The sequence below is a fragment of the Harpia harpyja genome, chromosome 1 (assembly GCF_026419915.1).
Source record: "Harpia harpyja isolate bHarHar1 chromosome 1, bHarHar1 primary haplotype, whole genome shotgun sequence".
Classification (NCBI taxonomy): Eukaryota; Metazoa; Chordata; class Aves; order Accipitriformes; family Accipitridae; genus Harpia; species Harpia harpyja.
The window spans coordinates 55,120,605-55,136,801 of NC_068940.1; the positions used below are offsets into that span (position 1 = coordinate 55,120,605).

The following is a 16,197-nucleotide window of genomic DNA, read 5'->3' on the forward strand; positions in this document are numbered from 1 at the left end:
TGAGCGAGCAAGTGGCCACATGGTGTTTAGTTGCTGGCTGGGGTTAAACCACGACAAAAAGTGAAAAGCTATCTCTAATCTACTAACAGCAAAAGTACTAACAGGCTTAGGCATTAGGATACGTGTAGAGTTCCATGTATCTGGATTTTGCCATACTTTGTCTGGTGTAAACCTGTTGGATTCCAGCTCTTAGGTCATCCCATATCTGGTCAAGACCGATCTGTTTAAGTCCATGCGGGTTCTGACTCCTATTCGATGACATTTTGTATTTCCCGTAAAGTCTTCCAGTGCAGCAGCCTGAGATCTGGTTATTCCTCCATCAGAATCAGAAGTCAAGTAACATTCTAAACTCAGTTGCAGCAACTTGGTGAGATATTCTTTACATACAAAGAGTGATGTTTCCCAGGAAGATAATCTGCAAAAGCAAAAGAAAATATATATGTTATATGACAGTCTAAATTCATTCACACTAGAGAAAAAGATACAAAATTAATGATTTCATTGAAACATTTTCATTTACACAGATGAGAAATCCATGATGAGATCTGAAATACCAGAACCAAGGAACATCATTTTGCAATTCATCAATCTGCTACAAAATGTGACTGTTAGTGCCCAGATCTGTCCAAAGCCTATAGGTACTTAGGTCAGTGCTGCTGACAACAAAACCCTAACGCTAATAAGGAAACGCAGCAGACACTATCCTAAGAAGTGTTTCCTCCCTGTACAACAGTAAAACTCCAGTACTTCCAAACAACTTGGGGTTCTGTGGTAACTCATTGTTTACCAAGCATCCTGATGGATATCCAAGATTAACCAGAAGATACTAAAAATAACTATTTTTCTTTGGTTATCAATAACTGTTCCAGACTTCAGATACTACTACAGGTAACCTGAAAGTCCAAGGTATTTTGGGAGCAGAGAATTTTTCTATCTCGTAAACACATGCTTACATTAATTTCTTTGCCAAGTAAATGACAACCACTTCCTTCAATGTCATCTTACCAGCAAGAGAATATGCAGTCAATAACAGTGGGAAGAATGAACAACTAATGGAGTGCACAAAATAAAGATTGCATGAATTGTGAATGAAAGAATAAGAAACTAAGAAAATACACTACTCCCATGAGTGCTTAAGCGCACAAAGTTTGGGAGGTAGTGAAAAGATGGTTATCAATTAATCAGCCTTGTGAAATGACAGACTACGAAAACAGTCACCTGGAAAGGACTACTGAGAATATTAAGCAGGAGATCCATTTTTACACAAGTCCTGAAAAATATTTTGCAATTTTAACATCTCACCCACCATAGCAACAAAATTAAGAAGATATCTGAAAATTACAAAGGAGGTAACACGATTTAAAAAAACTAACCCACAAATAACAGAATTGTAGTAAGTCAGGACCAACTCACTTTTACTGCAGCCTTTCAATATATAAAGGGGGCTTATAAGAAAGGTGGAGAAAGACTTTTTACCAGGGACTGTAGTGACAGGACAAGGGGCAATGCTTTTAAATTGAAAGATGGTAGATTTAGACTGGATATAAGAAGAAATTTTTTACAATGAGGGTGGTGAAGCACTGGAACAGGTTGCCCAGAAAGGTTGTGGATGCCCCATCCCTGGAAGTGTTCAAGGCCAGGCTGGATGGGGCTTTGAACAACCTGGTCTAGTGCAAGATGTCTCTGCCCATGGCAGGGAGGTTGGACTAGATGATCTTTAAAGGTCCCTTCCAGCTCTAACCATTCTGTGATTCTGTACCCTAGAGCCCATTCACTGAGATACTCAAAGCACAGTGAAACATGATGACTTTTTGCATGCTTCTATAGAAAGGAATACAGCTTTATGATAAACCTGTCCTGCAATGGAGTCTGCTGGCCAAGGCTCACATGAACCCTTCTGTAATTTCAAGGATAGTATAGGCCGAGACCTGATAAATCCTATTATTTCTTTTTAACCTTTGAGCAGTGGAAAATAAAGATATTCCTTCAGGATCTACAGTATGTCATAGGCGCTTTGTCACAGCCACTTCTAGACTATTGCACATTCCACTCCAGGTTTCACATGGTTTTAAAGGTTAAGTATTCTGTTATACCCTCCCCGACCCCCACCCAGTTATTTGTAGGACTTCTCTTCTGCCTCTTCTCCGTAACCCTAAAAAGACCAGCTGAGATTGAGGCTTTTTTGTTTTTGGTTTTTTTTTTTATGTCAGCAACTGTCTTACTGCAGCAACACAACAGTTACCACTCAATCCTCATAGTCCTTTACTATCCATCACCCATAAGCATTTAAATCACAAGCTCTAAGTAAAAAACACTGAGAAGTATTTTCATTATGTCAATCTGAGCAACAAGTACTGTCTCATTTCAATCAGACACAAACTGCTTCTGTAGCTAATTCTTCTTTTTACATGAGCAACAATTACTTAGAAAATTAGGTGGAAAAATAAGAATTCAATCAATATATATCTTATAAAACATACACTTAAAATTCGACCTTGCCATTCTGTTTCTATAATTACAGCAAACTAGTTATTAAAGACACATGTGAATAACGCATTATCATACTGAAGTGTATATCAGATCATACCTTGTTTATATTTAACATCTTTCATTTCTGGAAATCAAACCTGCTGCAGTACTAATAATGATGGACTTTCACGACTGAGCAATGAAAACCAGAAAGAACAAAGGTCAGTCCGCGAGTGGCCATTCGCCTCTACTGTAGGAAACACTCTGTGCATGTTACACACCCACAATCTTGGACTATGATCCTAAGTCAGCATTGCAATACAAAGCAAGAAAATTAATTCAACATCTGCAATCTGGGAGAGAAGAAACTTTTTTGTTCCTTAAATCAGGTACTATCTGAACTCTCCACAGAAGCAAGAGAAGACAGTTACAAATCTGCAACTCTACTACAACTGCAGCATGTGTAAAAAAGTAACTGACCATTACTCTCTTATTAATCTGCAATAAGCAAGCAGCCTAGATTAGAGTGCATTTTAGTAAAAATATTTTGGCATAACTAATACAAAATACTTCACTGCTGTATAAAAGTTCATAACAAAAGGCCAACCCCTTGCTAGCTAGCAGAAAGCATAACTGTTACAATAGTTCACAACTGGGCCAAGGTCCCTTCCCAGGCAGCCCGCAGAGAGGAGCAACAGCCGTGGCTCTTAATCGGACATCTCTCCAGGTGCCAGTTAGAGGCAGCCACCCTTCCGTTGCAAGCCTGCGGTCACTGGCTGCCCAGCAGATGTGGAGTTTCCCCCTCTATGATGATGGAAATACTTAACTTTCTTCTCTAATTAAGCATCTCCTAGTTTTTATGTACCCTGGTGCATCTACAAATACCACCTTTTCCCAGAATCTTTTAAACTCAAGGTATTGCTCATTCACACTGTACTAATTTTCCCTCCCCTCCCCTTAAGTAACACTCTGTATTTAAGTCAGGATGTAGCCATTAAAAATAATGCCATGAGAAAGAACTTAATTTTTTTATTTTCTCATGCAGTCCACTAAATAGAAATATTCTTTATAAGCAATAAATTCCACTGCATTTGACAACATTACCTCACTATCCCTTGGCTGGTTTCTAATTTGAATTTCACAATTAAAGACACGAATACGGAATGATAGCATCATGTCACTAACTTCCTAGACTCAAATAATTTACTTCTTCCAGTTAGTTACTAGTTAACACAGTTGAGAAATAAAGCAATAGATGAATAATGCTATAAACTACTACTAATTTTTTTGCAGATTTATTCATGTGCAGAAAAATAGAAAGGTAATTATTAATATTTTACCTTAACAGGAGTAAAGTTTCACTACATAAGTATACTTTAACTACGGTGTTATATGTATAGAGAGAGGAGGGGTAAAACAAGGCTTTGTTATTCAGCACAGTTATTACACACAAACACCCAATGAAAATACAAATTCTATTTAATTTGAAAAGTGTAAATGTAGTTTGTTATTTTTGTGATTCACACACAGAAAACCTTTCCTAGGCACACAATTCTGGAAAGTCAAATCTGGTCCACAGCAGTTACACTGCATCTCTTTACTCAACGTCCTGATTGCTAAACTTACAAAGAGGGAGAAAAGAGAGTTTAGAAGTCTACCATTTCTCAGTGCCTGGGCTGTGTGCAACTGCCAAGAGCAAGATGCCCTCCCAAGAACCATGAATTGCTATAGGTGAATTAAAACCTGAGCATTAAGTCATAACCTTTACATCAGTGAGATCTCTCACCTTCCAAAGTGCTGCTGGCAGGACTATGCACAAGTCTATCTTGAACTGACCATCACCATGCTTTTCTGCCCAAACTGATCAAACTTGCTGGTGACCTGCTTCATGGACAGGACCACCTGCCTGAGTTGCAACATCCGCTCTGTAGATCTGGACCAGAGAACCCAGACTTCATTACATATTCAGGATCAGCTATATTTACATGAAAAAAAAAATTACCTCTGCAGTTTCCAGCTGATATAGACACAATTTGATATAGCAGCATGACAGTGTTCAACACCATCCTATCTTTCAACCCTCCATTCAAATACTGCCATTAAAACACAGTCAAAACTATCATTTCTGCCCATGCCAGTTGTCAAAAGGAGGTAATATTTCTGCCAAAACTTTAGAACAACAGCCTTGAAAGACAGGGGGAAATGCTATTCCCTCATTTTCATTACTGGGGACACACATGACATGACACACCTCATATGCAAGGAAATGCATCACATTGGAAAACAGTGGTTTTGCTTTTACTGATCACCTAATAATAAATGGTACTTCTTTTAGATATTCCATCTGAGGAAAACTATGTCTGTGCCAAATGATGACTATAAGAAAATCTGAAAGTTAACCCCACTTTTAGCTAAAAAACATAATAAAACCCACCAGATTTACAGCATCTCAAGCCGACTGCTGGAGCTTCATAGCTGGAACTTTCAGCTTCACAGCTCCAAGGCCTATGCATCACCTGTTGTTCTCCCACAACCACTTATTTCTACACTACAGATTTCAAGACAGCTTACTTCAATAATTACAGATAGAATTTGAAGTTGTCAGCTTCTTGGCCCAGTAAGAACTTATAGGTCCAGAGCAAGGTTTTCCAGCTGACCCGAGAGCCCAGATAGTGTTTTTTTAAAGACATAGTAGAGAGGCACAGGACCTAGACTTAGTAATTTCCAAGTATTTTATCCCTTGTCTAATTTCAAACGAAGAGAACATTCTTGTCACGCCTAATAGCGTGAGCTAAAGTGACCAGATTTAATCATACTAAAACCAAAAACATTAGGGAAGAGGAGCACGTTTCACTAAGAAGCTATGGTGGAATGACCTTTAGTGTTACGAGGTTTCCAAAGTTTATGAGTGTGTATTAAAAGTCAGAATTTCACCTCTGTACACTGCCCCATTTTCTAAAACTGAATTCAAGTTTCCCAGTAACAAAATTGCAGTACAAGTTCATTTGGACATTGGCTGCAGTTTGACAACTTTTGTCAAAATGGGTGCAGTGACCACGTTCACTTAAATGGCCATTACAAGCAAAGTATCAGCCCTCTGAGCTGAAAGGATAAAGCATAATAAATGTTTAATCTTTGGCTTCAAAAGACAAGAAAAAGGAGTAAGTTTAATACCGCCGCACACTTAAAAATGCAAGATGAAATTCCTCTTCCAAACTCTTTCCTCCCTATTTTTGCAGCTTGACTCCTCTAACTTACTTCATCCTGCTGTCCTGTTGCTGTATTTCAGCAAGTCTGATCCAGAAATTCAACAGATGCTCTTGTATTCAAACAGCAACACTCAGTAAGGTTCCCAACCAGTTTTACTCCCCCAAAGTCTCTGCTACCTCCACACTGAGCCAAGGCAACTATTAAGGTTATTTACCCAAGATACTCAATACTGACTGAACCAATGCCATACGACACAAGCACACAAAAAGCATTTTCAAAAAACTAAACCAGCAGCACATTAAACACTACCTTTGCTCTAACACAAGCTGTCTTCTTGTTCTTATACTATTTAAAAAACAAGATATTAGATGCTGGTTTATATTCTAGCTCGCATAAATTTCAAAATTGCTATAGTTGAAGTGACCCTAATGTATTACCATATCAAAATATTTGGCAAGTTTTTGCCTTACAACAAGCATCCAAAGGCACATCTATTGCTTCCAGTGTTCGGCTTGATACAAAACCTACCAAAAAATAAACCAATCCCCTCTCATAACCAGCAAGTCAATTTATTATTCATATATCCTCTCTTACCAAACACGGACAGTTTCACAGATAGGACACTGCAAATGATCCATCCTACAAACCAGGCTTAAGATTCCTCTTGAAGTCATGCAAACACACACCTTTTGAAAAGGCATGTAAATGCAAAGTACAGAGCTGAGAACACTATACCTCCCTCCACTGCTAGTTAGCCTGTAAGATACAATCTACATGATTAATCAGATATAAGCACTGAGGCAGGGTGGGGAGACATTTAAAAATTCTCTTTGCTTTCACCTTTTACTTCTTTGCCTTTACAATTTATAAGCTATTTCTTGGAAAATTTTTTCCAGGTTAAAAAACGTCTCTTGAATCTTAAAGGACGCAACCTCCATTCTAGCACACATTTATGTTTGATGGAGTGGAAAGAGACAAGAGAAATAATTCTGTTCTGTCCTTATAATCACTTGCACTCACAATTTATGATTTCAAAGACACTTTTTATACCCAGGCACCTGCAAATTAATTATTTTGTGTTTACTTGACTTCAGTTGAGGTTACCATTATGAGCTCAAAACTATAATGTAACATAACTTAGTTGAGCCATGGTCTGGCATGCAAGATTTTATAGCACTGACATTTCTGTCCAGAAGTATTTTAGGTCACTAAATAGACAGACTATAAACTAGGCAGAGAGTTTATGCATGTAAAGTGACCCAATCCTTAAAGCAAGACTAGGACCAAGCATAATGTCCTTAGCACTTTACATGCTACAAATGTGTAATTAATCAAGATCTGGAGAATCTGTCTATAGCAAACATTTCCACTGTGCCCCAGCAAAATGAAACCACAACTATTGTAAAAAAATGGTTATTCCAGAAACCATATCAGTAACAGAAGAGAAATATTACAATCTTTTCTCCCTTTTCAATATCAAAGATATTTAAGAGACAAATTATGCAAATTATAATGTTCAGTTCCTCTGTATTATTACAAAATACTGAGTTTCATGTAGTGTGAAAAGCTTCAGCTCACCTTATTTTCAAGAGAGTTAAACTGAGTTCATCCCATTATGAGAAAAAGGCAGATGTATATACATGCATACACTCCTCCCTTCCAAAAGTTGTCTTTGGGTGGTTAAAAGCATTCTGAACAGCATTTTTTACAAAAAAAGTAGTTTAGAGTAGAAGCAAGTATGCTTAATTTGCCAGTAGTTTAATACCAAGTTGTGTAAATCTGGTGTGAAGTTTGAGCAGTTGTTACTTTACCTCCCTGACAATGCCTTCATTCAGGGCTTCAGTGTTCTTCCCACATACCCTCCTCTATGTGTTACAGCTCTGACCAATGATATCCAAAGCGCTATAAAGAATACACCCCTACATTACTTCATGTGCCAATGATATAGTTGCCAGCTGAAAAAATAAAACAAAAGCCTGGATGTGTTCTTCACAGCTAGAAAGACACTTAAATTCACCTTTATTTTCAAATTTAAACAGAATATATGGAAGTAACTTGGAAGTACAGTTTTTACACCTTTCTTATTTACTTAAATTATGCATGATCATGTCCACTAAAAGCCTTTTTAACTGACATGGTTTTAATTTGGATGCCCGATTACAAAGCTTTTTCCAAAACACAAATGACTATTCCTCAGAAGAGTATCAAGCAAGTTTGAGCGTGCCGCCTTTTCACTTCTCTTTGCCTATTCTTTTATCAGTTTTTTAACATTCTTCCTTTACTTCTTGATTTCAGCTTTACCCTTGTCTTCCTTGAGCAAACAGTTCCTGCAACTTTTGACAGAGATCTCACTACAGTAATGCAATAGCTAATACAAAACAAAAAAACCTCCATATACATGCTGCCTAATGAACAGAGACTAGGTCTAGACTAGACAAGGTTTGCCGATGTATCTGTACAAGCAAACTCTCCCTTCCGCATTTGCGGCTGAAGTAAACTTTGGTCAATATTAACAATCCTGCCAACAAGTAAAGTTTCACAGTAGTCTGACTGCACCAACATCAACTTTGCAAATAACGTAAGGGACTATATCCTTACTACTCTACAGGTAAAACTTTTCAGGTTTCATTTGGCCATCTATAAAAGTTCACTTTTTTGCTGTTCAAGTAATCCTTATGCACAAAGTTTGCAGACTACTCCTAAACTGAAATGTCCTTTCTAACCTGAGGTCTCAGGTTTTCCTGTGCTACAAACAGGATGCAGATCCTGCAGTATTTTTTAACTGAGCATGCAGTAATAAGCTTCATGGGTTCTTAAAACACTGATTATGCTCAGCTCTTACATCTTGGAAAAAGGAAGGCTGCAGACTAGGAAAAGAGCAACACTGTGTGGAGAGAGAATCAAGTCAAGATACGAGCACACTGAAGAGGAGGAAGAAAGGTTTACACAAGACAAAGGGCCTTGAGTATTCCCACTCTCTCTGGCTTAAATCATATATAGATACAACCTGCAAAAACCCAACAAAAACAAACAAACAAAACTAAACAACAAAAATCAAATACACATAAGGACAATGCGCATGAAGATGCATTTCTTGAATCAGCCAGGAAGATGCAGAAAATGAAAATGAGGGAGGACAAGTCATGAGAACACAATGCTAAATACCCAACATACCAAGCAGAAGACAGAACAATATACCTTGTTTTTTTTAGAAAGCAAGGAAATAAAAACAGAAAAAAAAAAAAGTGGCAGTGGGGAATCATATCAAATGCAATTTAGCAAGAACGAACACAGAAGGAAACTCTGAAATACCTTGGGCCAGTTTAGAGACCTTAATGATCCCGTAAGGACAATTCTTCCACATAACTGCTTTCCTAAAAGCTCTAACCAGCCATCAAAACTTTAACTAAATCCAACTTAATAACCTAAACCACCATGATGCTACTGGTGTCCACCAAGAAAATCCTGGTATGGTCTTACAGTCCACTTCAGACACAGCATGATTTCCATCAGAACCCACAGGGCAAGCCTCTGAACCCCGATGCAAATCCCCCTCCATTATAACAGCACTTAGTGCCCCACAACATACACTTTCATACTGACCTGTTAGACACAAACAGGAATTTTTCACCTGTAATAATGTTTCCATACAAAGTTTTCTCATGCTCTTGGAAGGTGGTGATTCTTATCAGTAACTTTAAAAAGTACTACCGTTAACAAGTGTAAAACAATCCTGGCTGGAATCTCTTCGCAACAGCTTGCTAATTTTACAGTGTCTTCCATCTTGTTACTTTTGCAAGAGCTCAACTGATCAAGGCAATGCAGTTTGCCACTTCAATTTATAAATAAAGATTATGGTCACACCGATTCATCTTGCAAACAGTCTGACATTTTCAGATGTTCAAATATACCACAAAAGCATGGCTTAAATACTGAAGAGCTTCCTCCTATATTCACCTTCATGCTGATGTTTCATTCAGAAGTGATGAGGATTGCAACTATCATATAGTAAAAACAGTCTACAAATCAAGGGCTGTTGCAGTTGCTCGCATTCATTTTTTGCATGTGACAAAATCACTACCCTGTGAAAGCTGCTGCCTCTTTTTTTTTTTTTTTAAATCAGGTCTACATTAAATACATTTCCTATATTTCCTATAACTCTCTTTTTCCCCTCAATTCAGTCCTCCAAACTTTAGATAAAACTTCCAGAGGACAGTCCCCATTGCTGTGAGACTAGAGGAGCTTGCAAATTTACATAAGAAATTAAGTTTAAATTACAGAGCAAAAGAGGGTGAACTAAGGTCACACCAGCAGCCTTACTTCTGAACTCTAATCCACATTAAGATATTGTCCAATCTTAAACACACAGAGCAACAAAAAGCCAAGCTACATCAGATGCAAATTAAAAATAGAAACAAGAAGTTTCTGAGTTCAGCTATGGCTGAAACTGCATTCCTAATAACCCAAATTCTTGTAGCTCCCTGCTTTAAATTTAAAAAATTAATTTCTGTCTACCTTGTATATTAATGAATTGAATACATCTGGGTCCCAGTAGCAAAACCACCAGTATCTCCATGAAAATGGGAGAAGCATGTGCATGTCTTCAAAAGATCAGTACATTACCAGAGCAGAGTAAGAAGCTGCCCACACTGCAAAAACTTTCTATCATCATGATCCTCACCATCCTATGTGTGAATAAAAAGTTTCCATTTCTCCTTCACAGTAACACCAAGTTTGAGACATACAGCAACATTAACTAGAGCAAATCTAACGAAATCCAAAGACCAGGAGCATTTTACATCACCTTTATGTACTTATAATTTAAAGAAAAACAGAAGTCAATGGTATTGACCTGATATTCTAATCTAGTGCATAACTACAAAGACCTCAAAGAAAATGTATTTGATCCTTTAGTTTTAGTACTGATGTCAAGCAATGCCTCATACCTGGCTAGACCAAGCTACAGCAGTGAACCTTCTGACTCCAAAACCAGAACAATCAAAAGGGGAAGAAAAGGAGATAACGCTAATTTTTCCTGAGGTTTTTGGAAGAACATCACATCAAAGTTATACTGTTTATTCAAGAATCACAGAATGGTTTGGGTTGGAAGGGACCTAAAGATCACCTAGTCCAACCCCCCTGCCATGGGCAGGGACACCTTCCACTAGACCAGGTTGCTCAAAGCCCCATCCAACCTGGCTTTGAACACTTCCAGGGATGGGGCATCCACAACCTCTCTGGGCAACCTGTTCCAGTGCCTCACCACCCTCACAGTGAAGAACTTCTTCCTTACATCTAATCTAAATCTACCCTCTTTCAGTTTTAAAACCATTGCCCCTTGTCCTGTCACCACATACCCTGGTAAAAAGTCTATCATCTTTCTTATAAGCCCACTTCAAGTATTGAAGGGCGGCAATAAGGTCTCCCCGAAGCCTTCTCTTCTCCAGGCTGAACAACCCCAACTCTCTCAGCCTTTCTTCACAGAAGAGGTGTTCCATCCCTCTGATCGTTTCTGAGGCCCTCCCCTGGACCTGCTCCAACAGGTCCATGTCTGTCTTGTGCTGGGGGCCCCAGAGCTGGATGCAGTACTCCAGCTAGGGTCTCATGAGAGCAGGACAGAGGGTGAGAATCACCTCCCTCGACCTGCTGGTCATGCATCTGTTTACAAGTCCAGGATACAATTGGCAAAGAAGGTAGGGCAATCTTGAGGATAAAGTACAAGAAATCCCAACTCTGGCAAAATACATATGACTCTATACCAGTTTCCTGAAGTACAAAATGGAATTAATGTTTTCCTATTCTCACAGTAGCCTTCATTCATTTTTTTCAAGTTTCACAGATGAAGAGGGATTTGAAAAATGTTACATTAAATAAAGTGGAATGTAATAAATGTTTGGTTTATTTAAAAAAAAAATATTTGACTTTGACCTGTATCATTTATAAGAAGAGGTGAGGTAGCAACATAAAGCAGTTCACTGTTGTGGCATCAGAGGTTCTGTGGGTAAAAAGAAAACTGTCAGAAAACTACCCACTGGGACACACATTATTTCCTAAACCAGTGCTTTTCCCAGCAGCTGTACTGCAACTATTCCCTGATTTAACCTCATACAACTACTCATGCTGGATAATGCAACAAGTGTTTAAATCGGACAATGTTCTAACTCTGTAGTTATATTAAAGGCTACAAGTTACAGCACTACAGCGGGGCACATCAGCTCAGGACGCTTTTATTACCAAGTCACTTAGTCGTGCCTGTAACAGGTCTGAACTGCGGTGTTGTAGAAACATCAATAGTCGATCTGTAGTAGTTCTTCCATTGAAAAGCCTACAATTCTTATAATAAAATAGCAAGTTACTTATGTAGACAAGCTCAACAGCTCTCTAATTTTCCAACCATTAGATTTTCTTGCCTTTTCCTTACTGAAACTTGCCCTTTAACAAGTAAGGGAAACTCAGTGGTCTCCATGACAAATTAAAAATAATAATAGTTTAAATTTGCACGCTGTATAGGTTACAACTTTTACCTAGGCCTCTAAACGTTGGTTCCAACAACAACCACTTCTTTACATGGAGATTATCTTGAAAATACAGTAATTAAAAAGTTTTTATTAGTTTACTCTTGCCAAAACCACCAGTGCTAGCACCTAAGCAGTCTGTTTAAAGCAAGTTCACACATTCCTAAAGCACATGCAGAACTTCCAAGGCCAAATTTTACACACTCTTCTTTCTTCTGGCTCTGTGCAGCAGGAAGACTCTATCAACCTGCAGTCTGCTGGGACTGCCGTGCATGTCCTCCTGGCACGCTCATCCAAGTGGGACACCTACTCTGTTTTCCTCCTGATGCACACAGACAGACCCTGTTGTACAGCATGGGAAGTAGAACAGCGTAGGCATTCTCTTGAACAGCAGCACTGATCCAGCCACCTTACACTTTAATTTGATTCTGCCCTCGGCAAGTTAGAAAATCCTGGTTGAAAAGCGTAGTACACATGACATCGGTATCCACCTGTAACACCTCTTACTACAACCCCCTCACTTAACATTCATGATACAAATTTTTGATGTTGAGAGTGGTATAAATGCAAGTAGGACATCTTTATAGCTGTTTCATCCATGAGGAATTCAAAAAAAAAAAAAAAAACCAAAAAAAGCAAACCAAAAAACCAAACTTCAATGCCAAGAGAGAAGACTCCAGGTATACCCAATTCACACAACCATGGACACCCAGGATGTGATTCATCATTAAGCTGGGCCCTACCGAAATAATTGTGACTACACAACACTAGGCACTACTTGAGAAACACAACAGATGAAAAGCAGTACTCAAAGATCTTAACATGTAAGTTGTAAGAAAACACTTTTTAAGCTGAATATCTGAAATAACTTTCTCAAAGGACTCAGTATTGTTTTCATAACAATGCACCTAAAATTTAATGCACCTTGCACCAAGACTAAGCTAAACTCAAAAAAGCCACCCCCAAATCAGAATCCAAGTAAGGGTGTGAATCAATTTAGCTTAAATTAAATTATTTAAATTAAAGCAATGCAATTTTCTCATGCCAACAGTCTAAGTAACAGGCCCAAGTTATAAGTGAAGTTCAAACCAGTGGAAAAAGGATTAAGGTGGAAGAATAATCATTTAGTTAAACCAGCACAACGATTTTGACAGCCAAGGAGCAGGATGCATATGCTTAATTTAGGTGCCTAAACTAAGAAACTTCTCTGCATGATTCCTGGATAGCCAATGGAGAGTTTCCTTCCAGAGTGGCAATTCAGATCAGAAGCCTAGTTCAGTTGCTCTAAGCTGTTGTCACGTTACTGGGATCTGCATGTACTCAGCTGAGAAAACAAGAAGCTGTTAACACTAGGCACTGAACCTGGATTCTAGTGTTAGGTGTATAAATTAATCCCGAGATCAAATGTGTTCCCCATGCCTCCATGGGACAACTACATCCAGTGTTTCAACTGCACCTCAAATATATGGTGATGATATGACTGTGAAATGTAACCAATCTTAAGAAGCAAAGCAACTAAGAGAGACGTAAAATAAGAAGCTGGGCAACAAATACTGAAAAACAAGAGAAGTCACAAAGCTGAGGGAAAAGACTTCTTTCTAGTAGAGTCACCAGCAGAGACACAAAGTGTCAATGCAACACAGATACCTAACCATCAATACACAACATTACAGAGGTTCACTGTGAGCATCTCTGGAGTAAAAACTATGCACCATGGTACCTGCAAAGTATCTTACTACTTCCCCAAAGAGGATGCATCCCAAACACACTCCATATCAACCATTCACAATATGGTATTACAAACCAAATTTGGCCTAATTTAAGTTACATGGCCACTAGGTCTTTCTCGTCCCCACAGACCATTCTTCCTAGTCTTGCCAAAAGGATTTCCAAAACAGACTTTTTTCCCCAGACTAGCATCAGCGTATGTGTGTGTATTAGGTGGTAGGTATTTGATTATATATGAACACATATACTGGGGGAAAGGTTGTTGAGGAAGTCAGTAACAAAACAAATGAAAACAAAATAAGGTAAAACAAGTAATCTGTGTCCTCTTAGCGCTGACAAGTACACAGATAACCTAGGGTTAAATTTCATTCTCCTCAAAGGCACAGCTGGAAGATTTAAATACAAAGTGGGGGAGACAGCATGTAAGTCTACAAAGGAAAGGAGTATGTGGAAAGGAAAGAGTATTAGGTGAGATCACAAGGAAGGTTTTGATGACAGGAAAAGAAGATCAGAAGAACAAAAAAACGTGGTGAAGGAAAACAGCTACTGGGAGGAAGAAAACTGAAAGGAGAAAGGTAATAGGGGGATAACAATGGTGATGGAATATAATTTGAAGAGGAAATAAGAAGGATGGGAAAAGAATCCCAGTAAGGATTCTTACTTACGGTTAGCTTTCAGTGGCAAAAATTACTGGGAAACAAATGAGGTGATTATTTGCAATGACAAAAAAACTGCAGGACTAGTCATCTGGACAGAGGCAATAAATGCACATACAAACAAACAAACAGACAGATAAAAGGTTATAGGGGGCACCTTCTCTGGTAAGCCACAACAGTAGGTGGCAACAAGGGGAAGGCTGGTGCACAGTCCTTGACGGAGAAACCTGGAGAAGGTGACAAGGAGGAGCTGTGGGAAATATCCCCCAGCAGCCACGATGGTACTGGGGACATGAGGGAATTTCTCTAGGCACAACCAAACAGCTCCTAGGCAGACCAGAGTGTCGCCAGGGCTCTGGGGATAGCTGCCATACAAGAGGGTGAAAGGAGGCGGCACAGAGAAAGACGGGGAGGACGGAAGGCAGGTGGATACCTTAAAACAGTGGCCAGTGAGAAAAGCTCACGGGGAGAAGAGAGCACAGGCCTGGGACGCGCAGGGCCCGGGATGGCTGTGGTGGGCAGTCCCGGGGGCCGCGGGGCAGAGCGAGGGCGCGGGGCTGCGGGTGGACAGTCCAGAAAGGCCGGCGTCTAAGAGCCCGCGGGGCGGGAGGAAAAGGCAGGGGCAGCCACCGAGGCGGTCCCGGCCATGCGGGGGCCGCGGTCACGGGGGAAGGCAGGGAGGCGGAAGGGAGGGCCGGGGCGGGCCGGCACGGGGAGGGAGAGAGGGGAGGGAGCAAGCGGGCAGGGCGGCCGGCCGGCGGGCAGATCCGGCGGGGCCCGACTAGCCGGGCAGCCGGCGGGGCGGGCTCCCGCGCCCCAACGGGGAAGATGCATTTCGAGTGCGCAGTTAGCGGCCTCCCCGCTCGCAACCGGGCCCGCGGCTCCTGGGGCCGGATCTGCGAGCGGGCCGGACGGCCGCTCCCGCCGCCTCCCTCCCTCCGGAGCCAGGTGCGCGCCCGGGAGAATAAAGGCGGGCGAGCAGGCCGGGCCGGGCCCAGCCTCCCCTTCCCCCGCTCCCCGCGGCGTGACTCAGTGCCGGGCCCCGCTCCGCCAGGCCCGCGCAGCCTCGGCCCAGCGGGGCCGCCTCCGCCGGGGCCGTGCCGGGCCCGGCCCGACCTCGCTGCGACACAACGCCGCGGCCTCCCCGCACTCACCAGCATCGCGCGTCCCGCAGAGTCAGGCCGCGTCCGCCCGCCCCTTCCGCCTCCGCCAGGCCCGGATCTGCCGCCGCCTCCCCCCAGCGCGGCCCGGAGAGCGCGGAGGCGCCGCCCCTCTCCGCCCGCCCCGCCCCGCCCCGGCGCGGCGCGGCGCGGCCGGGCCCGGCCCGCCTCGGCTCACGGCGCGGGGAGGCCCCGCGGCCTGCGGGGAGGCGCGTTGGGGCTCGGGCCTGCGGCTGTCCGCGCCGGGAGGGACCGCCCGCTGCCTCCTCTTCCCTCAAGGCGGGCGAGGGGCGCTGCGGAGGGAGGGGGAGCCGAGGCTGCAGCGCCGCGGGGCCTCTCCCCGCCCGCCCGCACGGCCGGCAGGGCCGGGACAGCTCGGGGTGACCCGAGCCCGGCCGCCGCCTCCTCGGCCGCTCCCTGCCTCGGCCGCCTAGGAGGAGAGCCGTCGCAGGTCGGGGC

The 16,197-nt window shown here is 41.8% G+C and overlaps 1 protein-coding gene across 3 annotated transcripts in view; it reads right to left on the bottom strand.

Moving 5' to 3' along the window:
• CUL1 (cullin 1) overlaps positions 1 to 15,843 on the bottom strand; it is a 53,773-nt gene extending 37,930 nt beyond the window's left edge. Inside the window, exons 1-3 of one of the 3 annotated variants that reach the window (XM_052795254.1) lie at positions 15,733 to 15,812; positions 7,491 to 7,634; positions 123 to 415 (exon numbers count right to left, since the gene is read on the bottom strand). In XM_052795254.1, the coding sequence (XP_052651214.1) occupies positions 123 to 262 (140 nt within the window). In that variant the 5' untranslated portion in view covers positions 263 to 415; positions 7,491 to 7,634; positions 15,733 to 15,812. Of the gene's footprint in view, positions 1 to 122; positions 416 to 7,490; positions 7,635 to 15,732 lie in introns of all 3 variants that reach the window. The other 2 variants (XM_052795270.1, XM_052795260.1) reach the window with 2 other exon arrangements.
• Positions 15,844 to 16,197: the final 354 nt, after the last annotated feature.